At 39.1% G+C, this 23,191-nt stretch overlaps 1 protein-coding gene across 14 annotated transcripts in view; it reads left to right on the top strand.

Moving 5' to 3' along the window:
* Nucleotides 1-23,191, top strand: part of fgfr3 (fibroblast growth factor receptor 3) — a 76,820-nt gene that overhangs the window by 11,803 nt on the left and 41,826 nt on the right. For 10 of the 14 annotated variants that reach the window (XM_033987921.2, XM_055231205.1, XM_033987920.2 and 7 more), the window contains exons 3-4: nucleotides 17,887-18,150; nucleotides 21,411-21,476. In XM_033987921.2, coding sequence (XP_033843812.1) covers nucleotides 17,887-18,150; nucleotides 21,411-21,476 — 330 coding nt within the window. The remainder of the gene's footprint in view (nucleotides 1-17,886; nucleotides 18,151-21,410; nucleotides 21,477-23,191) is intronic. The other 4 variants (XM_033987929.2, XM_033987928.2, XM_055231207.1 and 1 more) reach the window with 1 other exon arrangement.

Consider the following 23,191-nt stretch of genomic DNA (forward strand, 5'->3'; position numbering starts at 1 on the left):
GTCATTCAGTTTTTCAATCTTGTTCCAAAACTACTATGCAGAATACCTGATTGAACAATTGTAATAATCATACTTCATGTTATGCGGTATATCTGAGTGGGGTTAAATAGCTATTACCCACGAGGCTCTGTACCTCGATGAGCCACTTTGGAAAATAGCGTTCTAAAAGTGTGATGATGCCACTGCTATTTTCTCCAAAGCACTAGACAACACCAGCCCTCAATCTTATTCTTATGTAAATGAGCTGTTTCAAATTCCCATGTTTTTTATGTTATAAGTCAGAAAATAGCTACACTTGTGCTAACGGATTTCAGTCCCCTGGCACCTTTATCAGACATCATCTTTGGCAGTAACAGGAGGCGGACGAGCCACATAAGCTGTGCAGAAAGACGATTTGTGAACAATGCCTTCTCTGTGCTCAGAACATCAGGGCCTTAATCCAGAGCCACTTAAGACACTTTAGCAAAGGGAATTAAACATGAAATACAGACCAGTAACTGTTTAACAAGGGATCACTGAGAGGCCGCTCTAGCATGCCTCTGCTAATGGATTTAGATAAACGTGTTAAGATAATCACTACACTGTTACTAAAATACAATTATACATGATAACAAATAATGGAGTTTTCAGTTTCATGTTCGAGCAAGGAGGTTGTAGGTTCAAATCTCAGCATAATTTACAGGTCGGATCTGTGCATAAGTAAGTCCGCATAGGTTTGTTTGTTTTTTCCAGGTATTTTTGAGCAATAAAAACACCTGTAAAGAAATTAGTGCAAGATATTTCAATTTAATGACATACTGTGGAGCATAGGAGTAACATCACTGGTGTATGGTCTGTTTAGTAAATTGTTACTCAGTGCCCCTCAGTATGTTCTATAAAGCTGTCGTTAGGGGACAAAAACATAGCCGCCATCAAACAGCGTCGCCTTTTCTATAAGTGGATAATGCCTTCTAGCATCTGTCTTCTCCATTTCTCACAGTGTACATAGACCTCCAGCTTTTCTAAACTTAGACCTGTGCTTTCTTTCATCACCTTTTTGGCTAATTTCCAGATGTCAATCACCGCTGGAGCTCTTTGATGGTGCTCTACCTGTTTGGGACGTCCCGGGGCGCGCACAACACACATGTACACACATAGAGTCACATACACACACATACGCACACACCTGTACCTGGCTCTCCCTCTGGCTTGGTGCTCCTCGCGCTGACAGTCGTGTTGACATATGGTTGGTTTTTAATTACAACTCTCCCCTTGAGGAAATTGTTGAGATACTTAGAAGATAAGACAGACACAGAGGGAACAAAGAGGTGCGTTGTATCCAAACGGACTCTGGCTTTGGGGGTGAAGAGGCAGGACTCAGATCTGATAATATGTTTTCCTGATCTGAGATTACTAGATGGATTACTAGATTTTCTTTCCCCTTTTTAAACAACACCTCACTCCTCGTGCTGTCTTCTCTGGTCCTTCAATTTATTGCAGTTTTATCGGCAAATGATTTGTTGTGCTAAGTCATGTTAATCCACAAAATGAAAAGTTTAACCAATTTAAATAGATGTGACTTTAAGCATTGCAATATTTATTTATGTATTCAAAAAAACTCAATAAAACTTTACATTTTTCTCCAAACATTGACATTTCAGCTTAATATTGCCAGTATAAAGGACTAGACCTGCTTATTCGTGAATTATTTATAGATGAGTGAATATATTCATACAGAGGATATTGTGATAAACGATAGTATTGAAACTACTTTATGGCTCTGATATAAAACAAAATAATCCCTTAACCCCATTTTAAAATATACTGCATCATTAAAAGGCATGAGCTGCAACAAATAAACAGCAGGATGAACCAAAACTGAGCTATAGAAGTTATTTATTCAACCTTTTACAGCTCAAATCTTACCTTATTACAAAAAAAGGCAAAAATCTCCCCACTTTTGCAAAGAAATTGTTCACACATATTGTTCCAGCTTTCATATATTGAATGATAAGTGAATATAGTCCTGCCTGCAATATTGACATTATACAAATGCAAGACATGAACAAATGGATTCAGTGTATCTTATTGTGTAGTCAAACTCATGCCAGACTGGTTTACATGCCTTTTACGAGTATGAATTCCTGGTTTGATCACAGAATTTACAAAGAGTGCGGGTTAATTGCGTAGACTTGATTGAATTCTTTTGATGGATGATGCTGTGTCAGTGCCAATAGACAGTGTCCTCTGCCTGTCCAAACATGTGGCTGGGAAAGAGCCAGAGGCAGACAGATGGTAGGTAGTACACTGAGCTCTGAGAGGTTCAAACTCGCACAAAGAGGAGACACAGCCAGCCCCCTCTCCTCCTCTGAGACCTTCTCCTCATGGGACAAGGGCACAATAGTCGCCTTTAGACCCCACGATCTGATCAAGTGTCCAGCTAAAGTCATTCACCACACACCTGGCATTGATTTGATTTTAGAGCTACATGTGTGTGCTGTGACAAACTCGTCAAATAGCATTAGTGTGTAAATATTTAACAATTGATGATTTGTGTGATCAATATATCTTCTGAATGAGCAAAAGACTTTACCAGATTATTCAAACTTTATTATTGTAGGAGAGTAATATCCATTTTGGCCAATTGAATATATTGTAAATGGTAAATGGTGACATTCTGTGGGAGTTGGAATCACACTGCAAACCTTTGGGTCAGTGGATCTAACCTCTCAACCAGTAATGCTTATGTCAAGACTGGGATTTGAACCGCCAACCTTCAGATCAGTGGTCAAGTACTCTACAAACTGAGGTACTGTCGCCTCATATATTATAGCCTATTGTGTGCTTTGTTTCTGAGTGTGTAGCCATTTTAACATAGCCTAACATACACACTGATGTCAAAAATAAAACCTTGAAGATGTTCTTTGCAGCCTTATATTTTCTGCCATCGTGCATTAAGCCTATAGCTTCTGTTCGAGCCCACCCACACCTCCCCCAGTGCAGCTAACACGTCTGACCCCCCCCCCTCTCTCCTTCTCTGTCCCCTCCGTTCTGTTATTCTGCCAAAAGAGTTAAAATAATAAACTTAGTAAGGTCTGCGCGCCGTAATGGAAGCTGCTTCGAAAGACGAGACAGACTTCTGACACTTGAGGTCACTCCAACTTTGTGTTTTCCCTCAGAAAAAAAGCGAGGCTCACATTTAAGTATTTTTCTGAATGTGGTGTGTCTTGTAATTTGCGGCATTTTTTCCACATGGGACAACTTTCCTTTCGTTCGTTTGGGCTGCAGTTTTTAGTGGTTTATCTTCACCGTGTCATTGCAGAGTTGAACATTTAGCAGAAGCAGTGGTTGGAGTATATTTAGGAAAAAAAACATCAAGAGATTTTAAAGGTCCATTTTGACTGTAGGCTTCAGTGAGTGAAAGCTTGTGATTTAGATAAAACGTTTCAAAAAGTCCCAATTTGGTTCATACGGCCTTGGTCACCCGACAACCCACTTCAGTGCAGTCAGACCCGAAAGCTTTGTTGTTCAATACATGCAGAATTTTTTTTTTTAACTGTCTGTCTTTTGTTTTTTGTGTGTTGGCTTAAAGTTGTTGTGCCAGCTACAAAACAACAAAAGGCGTTTTATATGGTGGCTTTGCTCATGTGTGTGCGATAGTGTGTGCAGTTTTTTACAATTCGAACTCACTTTGAAGATATTTGAAGTAACTCAAATCCAAATAAGTTAGTTCCATAGACGGTGCATGTTTTATTGTATAGTTTAGCAATGGGATGTATGCAATATAATGTAAGGGATTCATGCATAACGATACGAATATCTGCACCAATCCAGAAAACCTTGACAATATCAGTTTCCTATTACACCCAACAAACGTATGCAATAAGACTATTTACAGGCTGCTAATGATTCATAATGTGTTTTTTATACAAAGCTGTTCTGCAGTTACTTTAAGGATAAATAATGATTACATAACTCATTTGGATCTGTTTTGTATTATGTTCATTTGGTTCCCCAAGAAATAAATGCTATTTTCTGTCTCCGCACTAAAGCCAAATGTTATCAGACCTGACAACACTGAACTGATAAATAAACTGATATCTGATATATTTTTAATGTCCAAAAAGTTCCAGATTTGAATAATTTCTTAATGCCTTGTAGCACAAAAAGACTTTAAGGTTTATCTCCAAGTTTTTTATGGTATGTTAACTGTAGTATACACACGGTGCGTTAAAGTCTGTTAATCTACTGAATATTAAAGGAAAAATAGAAGCAGATGTTTCATTTTAGGCGAGTTTACATTAGTTATAGTTACATTACAGACCCCTCAGCAGGAAAGGGGGTACGTGGGGGTAGTTGGGGTACAGTTTGGGCCGTTGTAGATGTCTGCTGTAGATGTGTGTGGACAACTGCTCAGTCCAGTTGTTGCTCCCTCACAGAGCCCCTCTCTGTGTGTGTATATGTGTGTGTATGTGTGCGTTTGTGCGTGTATCTGCAGCAGGGAAACACAGGGATGAGGGGATTACAGGCTTTCCTGCTACAGCTATATGTGTGGTAATGTTGATATTTTGGTACAGTACATAGTCACAGCGGAGTTAACAATGAGCTATGGAGTAGAGCCGCACAATGTGGGGGAAAAAATCCAATTGCAATGTTTCTGAGAAGTATTAAGATTTGTGATATATGTTTAAAAAGTAGCATTCTGTTGGGAGTGTACATTATAAACAACTTCAAGAGGATTAAGATTTGAGAGAGAGAAAAGATTGAAACATGAACTGATAAACTAATACAAGAATCCATTGAATTTCACAAGTTTGTAAAGGTTTAAACTACTGGTACAACAATATTTTTCTATAAATAGATATTTCGTTACTTGCACAGGACTTGGTGAGATTGGGGGTGGAATCTATACAGTTATGTAATAGAAACGGCTGCAGCGTTTGCAATTTGACATCTCCATTTGAACTATAACACTGGTAGAAAAGGTTCATTCTGCATTGATCTTATTGTGTGGAAAAAGCTATGAAATAACAGGATTCAAGACATTTAACAGATTAATAATTTCTAACATATGAACTGCTATGCCTAGTGCCACCCCCAATTACAGTTGAATTTAACAGGCATAAACCAGATTGTTGGCTCTGTCTCGGGGAAAGACCCAAACCACAGACGGGATTAGTCTAGTCATTTTTAGGATTCAAACACGCTGCTTTAAAACGAGAAGCAGGAAAATTATAATAGGCAAAAAGTGTGTGGAATAAATATAAACATGTAATGAAGTTTATGACAATGGAAAAGTATAAAAATGAATGAGATGGGATTATAGATTAGAGAGGATTATGGGACGAAGTGAGCAGTGATGTGCCTAGTAAACAGCTTTCCACATGTACAATTCGTATATGTTAAAATGCTATTAATTTTGAGGTTGTTACAGTCTGGGAGCGCAGCTGTGGTGGTTTGTCCAGTAGCAGCTCTGTGTACGGGACAGGAAGTATTCAGGAAGTGAGTGTGGGAGCGCGGTTTGATTGGAAGCACATGGTATAGAGACTATTACAGGTTTCACTAATGCAACAATAAACAGCTTCATAAACAGGGCTGTAAACGCTGGAGTATCCCGCTGACATAAGCCACGCCCACCACACCTGAAAACTTAAAGTTGCACTGTGTAACTTTTCTTTTGAAGGGTCCGCCACCTGCTTTGCCTCAAGCGTCCCACAGTATGACATTATTTATTCCTAGAGACAAGCAAATGATACAAGTCCAGATAGAGGTCAGATCACCGTAGTATTCTTGAGCAATAAAAACACCTGTAATTAAATAAATGCTGTATATTTTTAATGCCATTCTGTGAAACATTCCAGGCTAAGCAAAAACTCCATGGAGACAAGCAGGTGGCAGATCTTTACCAGACAGAAATATCACATAGTGCAACTGTATTTACTCTGCAGATCCTAAAAGTGGAGGATTACGAGTTTGTAAAAAAAAAAAAGCCAGTGTATTCATAGAGGTAATGTGTTTGTCATGTATTACTGTTACTACAAAAATACTTCTAGCAACTAACTACTACAACTTTACTAAGGCTCCAATCAGCATATAATGACTGAAGTTTAGAGCTTGTTCTTATAAACTTACATTGTGGCTAGATTACTACTGTTGTTTCTACTACAACAAGTACTAGTACTACTATTACTGCTATACTATCTTAACCATATACAATGATGTCAGTCTGCTCACAATCATGGTCCCGCCACCAGAGCAGGGTTGGACATTATTTGGGGGGTATGTCATCACTGCTGGCAGGGGCTACTCTTGCCACACTGAAAGGGTCAGGGGTAAGGTCATGGTTGGGGTCACATGGGTCAAAGTTTAACGTTTCAATCAGGCCTCTCCTTCTACAATACGCCTTCCATCAGCTGTTTCTGCTCTTCAAACTTCAAGACGCCTTTGTCCATTTTAGAGTAAATGGTTCTAAAATTGCACCACATAACCTCTATATTGTACAATGGTTTTGGTTATAAAACTTTTGGACCGTTTGAACCTTGTAGTTGCTTTATACCTCGATTCGCACTATTTCAAATGTATTTTTACTGCATTTTTATCGACCACTGAGTTGTTTTTTGTCTTTCATCACTTCCTGGTTCAGCAAAAATCTTTGGCCACTGAAACTGCTGATGTTTCAAATGTTTTGGCTTTGTAGAGTGCCAATACATGTTCCCATTCATTCATTCTTTCATCTTTCATATACCCCTATGCACAACTGTGGGCTTTAGACTAAGAATCATGACCAGAGCTGACTTATAGAGACATAATTTGATAGAAAATCCAGTTAGCAGTGTTTTTAAAAGCTGAATTCACTTTACTATACTGTTTTTAATAAAGTGAGGTGTTTCATTCAAGTCATGTGCATGTTTTTGGGTGAGAAAGAAAGAGTCTATCAATCTCTATCCATGGGTTTCAGAGTGATAAAAATGGAGATTAACGATTTTAAGATAAATTGTGTTGAATGGGAAAAAAGTCCTCAAAACCTCCATATAACAGGAAGCAGAACCCCATATAGTTGTGGGTCTGTTTACCTATTTACCTTGTATTTTGAATCCTTTGTTCCACATCTGGACTAGCCTAACACAGTGCCAGTGTTAGAACTCTATATAGACCCATCCAAACTCTGCTAATAAAGCCATCTTGTAATCTGCTTGGTTCTCCGCAGCCGAGGGGAAGTGTGATTCTTTGGTGGGGCGCCCCTCGCACACACTCCGCGTACATCCTGGCTTTTGTGGGCCGCCGCTCCTTAGTCCTCGCACTTGTCTGCTGAATTGAAAGTAGGCCAGTTCGTCTTTGGAATGACAATTAACCAGGGATGGACCCAACCCAACACGCGAAGGGGTGTGGGGGCGGCCGCGTGCTAGCATGAAAGGGCCCGGGACGATTCAGCCATGCCAAAACGCCGCTCTGGACGTACAGTAACTTCCGATGCTCGTTAGTGGGACAGACAGCAGAGGGTGGGGGTGGATGCGATTGGGGAAGGGGGCAAAGGCTGGCACATACTGTACTAAAACTGCCACCACATCATCTTTGATAGTGCGGAAACTTGAAGAAAAATATTTAAATGTCACTTTTCTATTTTGTATTCTTGTTGTAACCTTAATTTTTTAACATAATGCTACTACTCATGACTTTACTGCTGCTACTACTATTACTACTACTATTATTATACTATTATTGCAAGATAGCGACTATGCCTTAGCAGAGGATATGCAGTAACTTCCGGTGCTCATTAACGGGACAGGCAGCAGTTGGTTGGGGCAGAGGTGTCATTTGGAGCCAGGGCAAAGGGCTGGCACAGGCTGGGGCGGGATGTTTAGAGGTAACGTCTAACTTCGACTGGATTTCAGAGGCTCTTGTATAGAGTCCAAATGGAGAATAGTGGCAACAAGCTGAGGAAGCCCGCCCAAGAACAGCTTTTCTGCCTCTCTCCTTGATCTATCCAGGGACATCCCACTTTTTTTTTTTTTCCTTTTTCCTGATCCTCTTCTCCTCCTCTCCTCCTGGCAGCCTCGGCCCTCTCTACGGTGTGAGGTTGTCAGGCTGGCCCAGATTAGACCCATTGTCCAGAGGTATTCACATCCGGCCAAACCATATTAAAGAGAGATTAGGGTGGGTTTTTCTCTGCACATTGCCAGAATAAGTCTAAAGGAGCTGGGCTTACAATTGGCATAGTGGTGAAATGGACAGAAAGAAATGCGTTTTAGGGGAGGGAGGAGAGTGAGGGGTGGTGGATCCTGTGTGAAGGTGATAGTGGGATGATGTACAAGCATGTATTGTGGTCTGCTATTCAGTATTGTCTCTATTACTACTACCACTTCTACCACAGTACAAACACAGATACTACTACTATTCCCAAGATACATCAATTAAGTAATCATCTTCTTTTGCAGGTTATACATTTGAAACATGCTGTATTGTACACTTGTACCACCACTACTACTTGTACTACATCTGATAATGTTACTACAACTCCTATTACCACCACAACTACTACTACTACTCCTATTTCTACTTCTGCTCCAACTGCTACAATAACTATCACTACTTTTACTATATTTACTACACCTACTTCTACTACGGCTGCAACAACTACCACTACTTTTACTACATCTATTACACGTACTTCTAAAACTGCTACAACTGCTGCAACAACTACCAATACTCTTACTACTACAACTACTACTGCAACTATCACGATTGTTACTATAACTACTATTATTACATTATTGTTTCTTTTTTTAATACCACAACTCTCACTATTACTTTCTTACCATTGCAGTACTTTGCTTCATTGTTGGCTGGGTTGAGAGCTATATTTTCATCAGTTCTGCCGTCAAGGAAGTGGGAGAATGTGTTGGCATCGCGCAGCAACAGACGGCAGCGGTGAGGTTATCAGGCTCCCAACCAGGCTGCGTGCCTATAGAATATATATTTAACACCTGATTACTTTCAAATCTAAAACTTTTTAGTGTCCTGTTGTGAATTCTCAAAGTTTGGAAGTGTGGAAGTCAGAACTTGTCATAAGAACCAACCATAATCGAGTTTTCCATCACACTGCTTATCGTTGGTATATTTTGTAGCGTTAGGAATAGGAAAGTTCCAAAAGCCATTATATATACTCCAGGAATGTTCAACCTGGGCTAGTGGCATCACCTAGAGGTTGTCCCATAAGAATTATCAGTATTGTTTGAATTGTGGGGTTTTGATCTTTAAAGAGAAATAATATCGACACTTTAATAATGCATATGATGTAAAGGCTTTATTATCTGCCTCCAACCATCCGGACTTCCCTGTGTGATCCAAAGCAGAGCGTCAGGTGTAAAAGATCCTATTGACTGTGGCTTGGACCGAGAGCACTATATTTGGTCTGACCAGTATGAAGAAAAGGAAAGAGGTGAACTTTTGGACCAGCTACAGCTTTGGAAGAAGTCACAGAAAGTCCTTTGGCATTGATTTAAAAAGAGCAGTCATGGTGAATTACATTGAAAAAAAACAAATAAGATAAGAGAAAATTGTTGCATAGCCTACTCCAATCAGACATAACATTTGGACTCAGAAGTGAAGTGAATAACACTGATTTTTTTTTATATCTTGGCACCTGTCAGATGTGGGCTATTAAGCAGAAAGTGTAGTGCGCTATCCTTAGAATAATAATAATAACAGAATCATTATGCTCTGTTATTAATGTATCATTTAACTAATATGGTCTTAACAAACTTTGAAAATAGACCCTCCCTGTTCTCATCTGCATATGCACACAATATTGTTTCAGAAAGTGATATTAAAGGAGCTGTACCTGATTTTTACAATCTGAAAAACTAAAAACTAAACACAGAGCTAGTTTTTTTGACAGTTTGCAGTGGTTCGAAATTACTTATTGGACAATATAATGCATTATAAGTAGATACAGACAGTACAGAGCAGAGTTGCTTGTACATATCTTTACTATATACTGTAGGTAAATATATTATAACAGTATAAGCCAGGTCTGTACTGTTAATGGCTTCACAGTTGCTGCCGCTGAAGGATCCCAAAAATGTGGAAAGTATTTTGCTCACCCTGTTCAAAAAGGAGTCAGTAGGAGAAGCAAACAGCTAATTACCACCAATAAAAAAGGGCATTTGTCGTAGATTTAGTTTCTCTTTGGCCCTGTCCGCAGATGTGGAAACACAGTCTTGTTGTATTATTAGCTGGCTAAAGTTCGGAGGAGGGAACAAGAGCAGCTTGATAAAGATAAATGTCTCTGAGCCCCATCTGGAATCCATCACTTTCACAAGCAGTTTGGGGAGATATGCTTTAAAAAGGTATGTGCTCCTACCGGACTCAATAAAAGGACTTGTTAAGCTCAGAAAAAAGAAGAAGAAAAAAGTAGGTTGTTGTAATTGACTCGTGTTTATGATCTTTTTTGGCCTGTTTGAACCTGCAGATGAACCTTATGCAAAGCAGTGTTAGGGGAGTCCTGGAACACATTGTTTTCCTGATGTGTGGAATGATGAAATCTGGGCACAATCAGACAGTATGACATAGTTTCAAAGGTACATTGTGTAACTTTTATAGTAGATAGAACAATACCTGCTTGTCATCATGTTTTGCCTGGTGGTTCTCTCTCCACGGGTCTGACCTGTATCATTGTATCTGATCTGTAAACATTCCAAGCAAAGCAATAACTATGTATTACTTTAAAATCATTAAAACAGTTATTAATTGAGTGAGAAAAATCCAGAGCTAACTATTTCGTCACCAGCCAACACAGTCATTCATTATCCATGATGTTGAAATGGCAAAATTTTCGTTTGGTCACGGTTCTGTTAGACAACCCAGAAATCAAACTCTAGACCATCAAGGGCTGAGGAGAAAGTGCTAACAAAGATATGACTTAAAGCACTTCCTGGACACCTATAGAGTAGCACTACTGTATGCTACAATGATCTGAAGTGTCTCTTAATCTCTCCTTGTTGCGACTTGATACTTTAGCCCCCTTTGGTCTGGTCTGGAGCTTTTCCTGTCCCATGTAGACTCCCTCACCACCATTACAACCAGCCTCCGTGCATGGCCTCTGTGTGTGAGAGAGAGAGAGAGAGTGGAGAGCCAGCGTGCACAAGCTAGCTACATAAAGAACCCTTTTCAACCCCAGAGCGCTGCAGCAAGCCGGGCCCCTGCACAAGTTTGGAGAGGATAAATAAACCACTTGAGACGCACAGAAAAGATGGAGCGGACAGAGTACGGTCTCAAAGAGGGACTTATATTATTCTGAAGGGCTGTTTGTTATGATATTGAGCCCAGAGGGGGGCGGGCCGGGGGGGTACGCTGATTTATGGAGTGCCCAAGCTACCCCAAGGCCACTCAGGAGTTGGCATGCATTTTTTTTTTCACTTGGATAAAGTTTACCTAATAGAACATTGTAATAGAACTCAGTGGTGAAAAGTCAAGACCTAAGATGGCCTCCTGACATAGCAGCTGTTAATTGATTACAACGTTTTGCTCATAAAAGCTTTAGCCAATCACATGCTGGCAATCAAAGAGGGCTTGAGCCAATCACAGTCTCCTATTTGCTGTTGGTCAAAATGTCTTGTAAATATTGTTGCTAAAAAGCATTCAGGAAATCATTGTCAATCACAAACCTAGTACGGTACTTTAATGGCGCATCACCACCTGCTTCTTTCTATTGAGATGGTATCACTTTGCCTGGAATATTCCCCTGTACGGCATTAAATGTGTTGTGTTGTGATTGCTTTCCTACTGTGAGTCGTCTCTCCACATATCTGACCTGTAACTTGGCCGCCTGGTGGGGTTTTGTGCTTGTCTCCATGGAGATAAATACGTTTAATGTCATACCGTGGAGCATTCCAGGGAAAGCAGTGACATCTCCATGGATATAAAGAAGAGTCTGATACTGCAACTTTAAGTCTCTGCTGATACCTGATATCAACCGATACGAGTGCAGAGACTGAAAATTCATTTAAACAAAATAGAAATAATACAGAACAGATCCACATGTGTTATGTAGCTGTTATGTATCACTCAAGTAACTACACAACAACTTTATATAAATAAAAGTCCAACCAGGATATAGTCTGAACCGATATTTTCAAGCCGAAATCTGTTCCAGTAAATTTTTCAGTATCGGCACTGATATCAGATAACAGTATTGAATCAGTGCATCCCTAGATATAAGTGTGCCCTCCATCATAAAAGTTACACAGTTCAACTTTAAGGAAAGCTCTAAACTTTTGTTGATGCTGGCCTATTTTATACTTGCATGTTACTTTCTAAATCTTTCTAAATATGAATTGGGGGTTTGCCCAAATTAACAAATGCATAAATTCACAATCTCAAAACACATGTAGTTTCATTTCACAGCTTATATGGCACATTTGCTCCATCTGGACTGTCACATATTGTAGGAATGAACAGCAGGACCAGTCTGTGTGCTTAGACTGCAGTGAGAAGACACCAGAAGGATGGGACTGTCTGCTTTGTCAGTAACACATTGGATTTGGCAATAACAAGGACAATATGCACTTTTAGGACTATTTTTCACCACCTCAAAGTTCATACAAGTTCAGTTTAGTCTGAGACTCTTTGACTTTCCCATAGATCCATGTGCAGATTGGAGCTGGGAGTTTGAGTAAACGTGGGCCAATAAACCGTCATGTTATCTGATTTAGAAGATGAATGACTGCTACCCACCTGCCACGGTCCCTCAGAGCAAACTTATGTTTAAGGAGTCAAAGGAGCTCAATAGAAGACAGATCTCCATAAATGTGAGTGTTGAGTTGCAGAGGTAGCAAGGCCTTCTGTTAATGCACTATTAATGCACTTTTGTAACATGGTTGGCTTATCTCTTCAGCTACTGGGCTTGAACTTAAAGGTGCACCATGGATATGCTATTTCTTTGCCTGGAATGTTCCTCAGTATGGCATTAAATTTATCTAATCCATTTAGAAACACATCTAAAAACAGTTTGCTGCACAGAAACTTACCATGAGGCTAAGTTACAGGTCAGATCTATGGAGAATTGACCCCACACACATTAAGAATACATGTTGCAATGTAAGCTATAAGATATCTGTAACTGAATAAATGCAAGATAAACATATTAATACCAAACTGTGGGACATTCCAAGTAATGATGTAGCATCTCCATCGAGACAAGCAGGTAGTGTACCTTTAAACCAACTGCAAATTTCTTGTATATTTATTGATTTTGTAATATTTTGCCTCTATAGCAAGCCATAGGAAAACCCTCAGTGACAGTTATTACATTTGTAGACAATGGGACAACATAATTATCCGCACACATTTCTTTTGAATGACGCCATCTTGTCTTCTTCATACAAGACCTCTGATCCATATTGTTCACCACAGCTGGTCACACAACAGCTGGACCTCTGTGTGAAGTGCGGCCCATAATAATCACACATTCCTCCCATTTCTGTGAGCCCCTGTCTGTCGTCACGGCGATCGGACATGTGACCCCACTTTAGACCAGACTCCAGACACCAAAATTTGTCCAAGAGCAGAGTGATAAAGCCAAGACGAGATCAGAACTATAGTGAACCAATAAGGCACAAGATTCTATTAGATCAAGTCTTTAGGGAAGATGAAAAAGGGAAAACTTCATCTCACAGATAAATATTTCCAAGGAATAAACAACTCTTAACAGTGCATTCTATTGGTGAGTCCTTGAGCAAGACACGTTACCTGAACTTGAGGAAATTTTGGTTTGATTGATTATCTAAACTGCTCAAAGGAAACCTGCACAGAAAGGCCCGTTCTAGTTTTGGGAATTGAACCTAGGACCTTCTTGCTATGAAGCGAGTCTTAACAACTGCACCACAGTGTCCAAAAGCAATAAAAGGCTGTCGCTATTAGGATTTAGGAACTAATTTAAGGCTTAAACTAAGACATTTTTGCACTGTTCTATGTCTTCAATTCAGGAATATCATAAAACGAGACCAAGCCGACTACAAGACAACACATGAAACCCATTTGAATCCTGCCTCACGTCGGCCTGCCCTGAGCCGACACCTTTCCGAGTCCAATGCATTTCTATTCAAAGCAGCGTTCCCATCTGCATTTGAAAGTACACCATAGCAGGAAGCACTAGATATTCCCTGATTGCATTTTCTTTAAAAAAAAAAAAAATGTTATTGCGGTTTTGTCTCACACCTGAGAATGAAGTTTATAATGTATGATTCATATAGTTTTGTTTTGTTTTGCTTCTTCAGTAAATTGCATTTGCCTGGCCCAGGGCGCAGTGAGGATGTAGAAAAGAAATGGGGCTGGTACTTCAAAGGGAAAGAAAGGCTTATTGTACAGGAAGTGAGGTGAGGCAGAGCTGCTGCATTAGAACAGCATTACACCAGGACATTGATAAGGCACGCTGCACTTTTTCTACAGGGTTTGTGCTGCACAGTTTTGTTCACTTGTGACTGTTGAACGTATTGCGATAACACGTACAATGGCTCTCATTCTAATCTATGTTGAGCAATACTAGGGCATTTACAAACAGGGGAATTACAAACTGTATGACGTATGCAGGGCCGTTGGCAGAAATCTGGGGGCCCGCGGCAAGAAGCATCACGTGGGCCCCCCTTTAAAATAAATTAATAGGAAGAGGGTCCAATTCTGGGCCCCTAAGACCTTTGGGCCCAGGACAACAGATCCTTTGGTCTCCCCATCAACTGGACGTATGAACAAAAAAAACAATGGCATTAAAATGGAATTAAAACTTTGAATAATACCAAAATAAGTTAAAAAAAAAAAATATATTCTATTTGTAGATTAACAATAGATTGGTCTTATGCAAGTAGTGATTTTGACAATGATAATTTTAATGATGACAAGGACAAAACCATGAAATAAAATATGCAGTTTCCGTTTTACAATGTTTTCAACTTTTAGCATAGTTTCAAATTTGCGCTATACTTCTTGTCTCCATGGAGATACTATACAGCATCCTAGCCAAAGCAATAACATCTCCACATAGACTATAGCAGCTTCTGTACACTCCGCTAGAAAAGTCCCACAGCGCGCCTTTAAAATCACAGCCCGTCATTGGTTAATTCAAGTTTACGATGAGCCCTACATTGATCACGGTGACAAACACTGCACCATTGTTTGCTTTATGGAAGAACTTGGTTGACAACTTCATCCCATAAATTCCCTAAACTAAATATCAAGTACTCCGCGGTTTAGTCTATGAGCTACCGTTTTTCATTGAGAGAAAGAGGTCCGTGCCTTCAGAAGTGACCTACGAGTCTCTAGAGATAACTATATCAGCCTTATAAAGCCCTGGCCTCATATATTTAAGTGGAGCGTGTATTCTCAGCCCACTCTCTCCTCTCCTTTCACCCAGGTCATAAGAAAAGGTAGAGGCACATTCACACAGTGTTGAGATTTATGCCCCATGCAGTCGCCGTGCTGTTTTTCTTCTCTTCAATGGGTTTTTGTGTGTAAAAATGCACAGTAAATATTGTTGTCAGACTAGAGCTGAGACATGGCTTGAGTTTAATAAGAAGAAATAGAGACAGGGAAAACAACTCACAATTCTTCCAGACAGCTATTTGCTTTATGAAGGAATAAATCATAGGCACTAGCACTAGAATAGCTTTTTTTAGAGTTGTTAGTCTTTTTCAGCGGTTTTCAATGAAATTAGAGTTCAAAGTAGTTCTGGAAAACATTTATATTACTGAAGTATATGGTGCTGGATTACTTTAATTAGACTGAACACTGGTTTACTTTTAAGGGCTTTAAATGAAGTAAAGTTTATTGCTCGTCTTTTATCCAACTCATTTGATAAGTTTTAACCTCCAAGGCCACCGTATGGGTATAAATAAGAATAGTATATAGACTAGAAACAATTTGTGCTCTGTCTATGCAGCTCTATTGATTCTGACTCATCTACAGCATGGACATGTATTTCAAGTTACAGGTCAGATCTGTGGAGAGATGACCCAATTCACACCAAGAATGTTTTTTTCAGGGTATTTTTATGCATTAAAACACTAGTAATTAAATAAATTCTTACATTTACTGCCAGACTGTGGTACATTCCAGGTAAAGAAATAACATCTACATGGAGACGAGCAGGTGGTTGACGTCTCATCAGAAAAGCTACTTAGTGCACCTTTAATAAGTGATTTGCTCAGTTACATTTGACTGGATTGAAAGAAAGATTTATTTAAAACATGGTAACACAAATCATTTTAGTTGCAGCACGTCCTAATTACAGTGGGTGTTGCTGTAAACGATTTGTCTGTAGTGTGTCTCCTGCTCTGGACTTGGCCTTTCCGCTGCACTGTGCTGAGCCACTGTTACTGGTCCAATCAGGCGCACACAGAGCCGCTCTCCTGCCTGTCAGACGGCTCCTCTGGTAACCTTTACACAGGTCAATAGTTAGAGTGGACTGTCATAAATCACACCTCACCCACCCTCCCATACACTAAACAGGCTTCGTGTGTTCTGTCAGACTGCAACATGGATTTGGGAACATATATTTACTCAATTATGTGTCTTTGTTAATCACGTAGCAGCGTTTGACTGTCAAATAGCCTCATCTGTGGTTAGTTTACCATAGTGTAGAAGCAAAAAATTTGAATTATTTACCAATCAGTACGTAAAGAAACATAGATTTATTGTTAAAGTTGTACTCTGTAACTTATGTGATGAGTGGATCTGTCACCTGCTTTCCTCCATGGACATGTTATTGCTTTGCTTTAAATGTTCCACAGTATGGCGTTTAACATATAAACAGTATCTTGCATTCTTCAGTTGCATGTGCGCTTAATGCTTAAAGAATATATTACAAAAAGTTACACAGTGGGCCTTTAATTCCCAAAACGCTGGTGAAAACTGAATGATGAATGTTGTATTTGTATATTAATGAACAAGTCGTTTATGCTGAAGTGTTGAGAGTAAACAGATTCTCCTTGTTGGTGATGGTTACTCATAGGGCTGATGATGAGTGTTCTCCCCTGCACAGTGACAGGACAGTCCTCTGTGTCCCTGTCTGTCCCTGTCTGTCCCTGTCTGTCTCTGGACTAGGGTCTGGGTGAGACTCGGCGTAAACATGTTGATTTTTCCCTGGCTCTGACCTGAAGGGTGTCTCTTCCTAAGCGGAGCTGTGGCAGGAGCTCAGACTGAGATGAGCTGGAAAATGTCTGAGACACCCAGCCCTCAGTCAGCCAAAGCAGTGCTGACAGTTTTGGTTAGGCTCCTGATTACACACTGAAAAAGACCTTTAAATGTTACATCAGACGTTTGGGACTTTGGAATAACTCTTGACTAGGAGTAATAAAAGTGTGATTTTTGTTGGTTACCTCCACCCTGGAATAATAGTAAATTTTACAGCTTGTCATTTTAACTACCAACAGTGCAAAGAAAAACATGTTCAAAGTCAAGTAGCAGAGAAGAGTTATAACTGAAAGAACGTTGACAACATAAAACAGGGATGGTCTGATGTTGTTTTTTGACCGATACTGATATTAAATCCACAGCAAGGGCCACAAAATGAACTCTTAAATGAATTCACTTATGTAAAAATAAACAATAAAATAAAAATTATAACAGAATCTCTTTTTGTGGGATATAAAATCATTTATATTTAAACAAACAGCTATTTTTTTAATATATATTTTTTATACAGGTATTATTATTTTATTATATTTATATTTTTTCTATTTTCCATTTTTACTCATGAGTCTGTTCAAAAACACAAATCAGATGCACCTAGGAGTGGGACTGGAAAAAAAAAATCAAATAATGGCAAAATGTTGAGTATCTGGAAAAACCCTGATATCACATTTACACTAATCGTTCCATGTTTTCCATTCTGATCATTCCTCCCTCTTGTTGCAGACCCAGCGTCCAGTGAAGCGGCCTTCCTGGAGGACTTTATCTTGGGCATGGGGGACACTCTGGATATGTCCTGTGATGCGGCTGACCCGTCCAAACCCGTGGTGTGGTTTAAAGACGGGGTCAGTCTGGTGTCTCATAACAGGACCAGGGTGGGGCAGAGGATGTTACGCATCATCAACGTGTCGTACGAGGACTCGGGGGTCTACTCCTGCCGCACAGTCCACAACAATGCACTGGTCAGCAACTACACCATCAGGGTGACAGGTGAGGGACACTTCAGTCATTCATTGGTTGATTTTATTGTGATTTTATTAAACACATTTCCAGATTTGTTGCATGAAGGAATACAATTACATATATCTTATTTACATTGTACCTAGGCCTGTCATGATAACAAATTTTGAAGTTCAATATATTGCTGAAGTAAATATAGACAATAAGCGATAATTCTGAAACAAACTTATGTCACTGATAACCCAAGAGCAAATTCAAACCACAAAAACCATTCTAAATCTACAATATTATAAAAAAATCATGAGCTGCAATAAATAAACAGCAGAATGAAACAACGTAGTACTTAGTTTGTGTCTGTAATGAGTCATAAATTATTAATTCAGCCTTCTACAGCTCACAACTCATGAAATCAACCGAAAAATAACCCAAACTTTTTCAGTACTGCAAAGAAAAAGTACACACGATAAATACTGACCCCAAAAATATATTTTAGTATTAAAAAATGTGACCATATTAGCTCAAAATGGAATGGGAAAAGAAACACTTTGTATTGTGTTGTTGCAATTCATTCAAATGCAGAAGTTGGGATCCAAATAGAGTAGAGACATGCACATCTAAGACTGGAGAGCCTGCGTGTTTCATCCAAAAATCTTTCTAAATTGGCAGAAAGATGGCATAGATGAAAATGAATATCAGGTGCTCCAAATAACTGCCATGTGGATATACATTCTTCACATCTGTGGTCTCATGGCACATATAAATATGCTTAACTACTTAAAGTGCAATGAAAAAATAGCTTGATTCAGTGGTGTTTAGTAGTGTCGTTTTCGGTCTACTTAATATTGCGGAGTGTCCTGGAGAGCGGCGACGTGCCCTGATCAGAAAGAGGAAAGTCTATTTTCCGCAGGGCTGTGGGCCAAACAGCGCGGCCTCTGTGTTTACTGTGAGTGTGAGCGGAGGAAGAGGAGGAGGTGTGGAGGGCCCTCTCGTTCAGCTCCATCTGTTTTCAATGATGAGATCTGGGCCGTTAATTGCTTTCTAATTAGTTGTCAATAACGGGCTCAGTTGGTGTCCATAGGTTTATATGGCAGAGGCTTTGAACTGACGGCGTGCGTGCTATTCCCTCTTTAAACGCACAACCAAGGCAACTATGATAGAAACGGTACATTTTCCACTTATCGTCCAGAGGTTTGTCCAGAGGTTTGTTATTAGGAACTAGCATTTAGTGTTTGTTCAGTTATTCAAAGTAAAAGTGTTTTGGAGTGTTTTTTTTAGTTTTCAAGGATCAGCTGACAGCTTCACGAAACATAATTTTTCAATGTTACAGTACATGATTATTGGCTTGTTTTATCTAGCATATTTGTTTTCTCTACCACAATCATAAATTGTTCTGTTTACTTTCAATTATCCATATACAATGCTAGCAATTCTTTCATAAAATATTTGTGTATTTATTATTATTATTATTATTATTATTATTATTATTATTATTATTATTATTATTGGTATTAATTAATTAATTTTTATTTTATTTATTTATTTTTTTGTATCTATAAAGCATTTGTGTATTTAATCACATTTGTCCTAATCCAAACGTCTTACTATAGTACACCCCTCTTATACTTGTCTCTTGTTTGATTTGTGGGACTGAACCTCAACTCGAAAATGCATTTATCACAGTTAGTTCACTTTATACATGCCTTCTTAACTTTTACATAATATCCTGGTATATATAGTATATCCACTCTCCTCCCTCTTCTGCAAACAGGCTCTCTAAAGCACACATAGGCCTTTGTGTTTTTGATCAAATATTTGAGTAAGGTGTCAGATATTTCGCCGCGGTATCAGATTTAGCTTTTGGATAGCAGCCAGGCGGGAAGCGGAGGCCAGCTTTTACAGTGTACAGAATGGAGCCAGTGGAGGAATGCGAAGAGTTGAAAGGACAGTTAGCGGAGGACAAAGTGTTTAAGATCTTGTCAGGACTGAAGAGAAGGGAGCGCTGGAGAGAGGATTGACTTGAAAAGGTTAGGACTGTGAAAATAAAGACTATGAATGAAAAGTTAACTGCTGTGACCGACTAAGATATAATGCAAGTTACACGCAAAATATGAAATGTTGACTTGTTATCTTCTTCCATGTAGCTGTTCTATATTTAAAACAATCACTTTCAATTAACATGTGCTCATTTTATCCCGACATTATGGACAGCCTGGACAAATGAAGAGTTAGGGCATCTGACGTAAACCTTTGCAAAATCCGTATTGTTGTAGGAAACTTCTTCATAAATGAGTCCCTTTGAAACCAGATGTTACGTCAACTTAAATCCAATAAAATATATACTTCAAAAAATAATTGAAGGTATTTATTTTTTATTTTCTCCATATTAGCTCCACATATACTCTTAAATCACCCCATCTCCCCCTTTCGTCTGCTCAGCCTCTGAACAGCAGCAGCAGCAGACGGAGGTGTCAAGTGGTGGAAACACAAACCTGGTCGTCGGGGGAAACAGCTGCTTCTCATTTAAACCAACCTGAGCTGCTGAACCAGGAAAAAGCTCCAAAATCATTACAAAACTCACCGTTAATGTGCTGTACAGGAGATAACAGTGTCTGGAGGCGTGATTATAGTCGTTTCACATGCTCAGAGTGAAAGCTTTGGGATTGAACGTGGAGATAATGAAGAATCCATTCAAGAGAAACTATAACTGGGCTGTTTGTGTGGAGCAAAGATGAGTTAAAACAAAGCTGGAAAAATAAATGCTCTAATAACCGGCCATGTTTAAAAGTCATTTTATGAACTGAAATGAAATTAGAACTGCAGAAGATGCTAATAATGCACTACTACTTCTAATACCACTATTACTACTGCTGCTGCTACTGCTACTGCTACTATTACTACCACGACTCCCACTACTATTACTTCTACTGATGGTATAATACATTCAAATTCTTACAGTGTTTTCCTAAATTGTTCTCTGGCTTTCCACTCTCATGCACGGCTAATGAGTGGGTACATTTGTGCAGTTTGTGGAAATGTTTTGCTTGTAACGCGTGGCGGAGCAGAACTGTAGTCCATTCAGGAAACTTAGAATGCTCCAGGTATAACACACGCACAGGCCTTTCTGTGAGCGCCATTGTCCCAGCATTACTCCACACACTATTTAAAGTCAAATATACCCACATAGCTGACTTGCCATTTCAGTTCTTATCAGATGGTCGTAAGTTCACATATTCATTGTATTGTATTATGTGAACTTGAGCCTTATATGTTGTGTTTTTCTTGTTTTCTAGATTCTCTGTCATCTGGTGATGATGAAGACTATGATGAAGATCCAGAAGATGCAGGTAATGCAAATGGTGAATTGAATATTATTTTTTTACACATCACACACACATATTTTATACAGAGCTGGCCTTTTATGTACAAAACATAGCCCACAAACACATATGACTCATCTGTGTATATGATGACTGCTGAGTTTTCTTATTTTACGATTATAGACTTGTACACAAACCCTTTCAATCATTGTGAACAGAACTATAGAGCTATGATGGCACAGGCTTAAAAGACCTTAATAAATCCTATGAACTTTGTAATGGCTTCAACAAAGTTTTAAAAAAGCTATGAAGGTATCTTGTCTATTTAGTTTTAGTCAGGCTCATTACTGATTTTTGATTTCGCAAGGATTTTTTTTGCTAAAACCGAATAGGAAAATATAGTACGTTTTCTCCCAAATAAAATTACACCAAGTATTAGTAATAGTGTCAAGATTATGGCATTAGACGTACTGGCCATGTATCCGCGTTATCTCCAATCTTTAAAAGTGGCATTCAGAGCCTTCAAAAATAAATGTTCTTGTTAAAAATGTATTAACCACCGTACATTAAGCAAAGGTCATAATATTGATAATATATCAGCCAGTTACATTCATGTGGCCTCTCTTATTGAGCACAAGTACAGCTCTAAGTCTTTTTAATACTACCGCCATATTGCTATAAATGTAACCGAGGTACAGCTCCTCTCCTATTTCCCTGTGGCTTTGATAAACACTGCACCAGACTGTCTCCTCAATAGGCTCTTTAATGGCTAATTATATAAGTCATATTGGATTTATTATTGCACTGATAACATCTAATTAGATTTCATAACATCTGTAAATTGGATTTTATGGCCTTTATCAGTTCAGCCGTCAGAGGAGAGTGTCTCTAATGTTCTATGCAGTGATCAAGAAGGCCATTTTCTGAATCTTTTTTGTGAGCTGTGGTGTGCAGGGTTCACACAGAGCTCAAAACAAAAGCACACTATTTACTGCAAAAACTATATCAGACCTGTAGCTGTAGTTAAAAATTATTGAATGGAAAGTTTATCATTAACTGTATCTAAATATATCTAGCACATATTTCTCACTGGTATTGTATTGCTGTTAATGCCTTTAAAAACATGCATTATTATTAGCAGTCTGACTTGTAACTTGACCTGGTGGCATCCCCTGTTTGTCTCCATGGAAATAGATAAGTAGAATGTCATACTGTGGGACATTCCAGGCAAAGCAATGACATCTTCATGGAGACAAGCAGGTGAAATGGTTCAAATCATAAATTCCCACATCCAACCTTTGTTAGCTTGTATACCCAGCGTGTTTGCAGCTCAGTACAGTCTGGATCCTAGCTGTGGTTAAATAGCCTCAGAGCTGCAAAGACTTGTGGGTAAATAGCCTCATAGCTTCGGACTTAATCGCTGTGTGTAAGTCTACCCCATGACATACAAGGCTCCCATTTCCTGGCCAAAAGGATAGGGATTAGCCCAGAAATGCTAAACCCTTGCTATCGCTGTTTAATGTCCGCTAAGCCCATGCTAATTAGTCTTCAGAACAGGAAGGCAGCCATGTGACGCTAAAGTCCCCCAATGCTACGGAAAAAACGGAAAAACAGACAAATCCACTGGAAGACATTGGTAATAGGATGAGAAAGACGTCATTTAGGTCAAACAGTTGTTGGTTTATAATCATTTCTCATAATCATTTCGTGTTACTACCCTATTTTGGTTGATACTTGGTTCGATTCATGCTCTA

The sequence above is a fragment of the Periophthalmus magnuspinnatus genome, chromosome 22 (genome assembly GCF_009829125.3).
Source record: "Periophthalmus magnuspinnatus isolate fPerMag1 chromosome 22, fPerMag1.2.pri, whole genome shotgun sequence".
Taxonomy (NCBI): domain Eukaryota; kingdom Metazoa; phylum Chordata; class Actinopteri; order Gobiiformes; family Gobiidae; genus Periophthalmus; species Periophthalmus magnuspinnatus.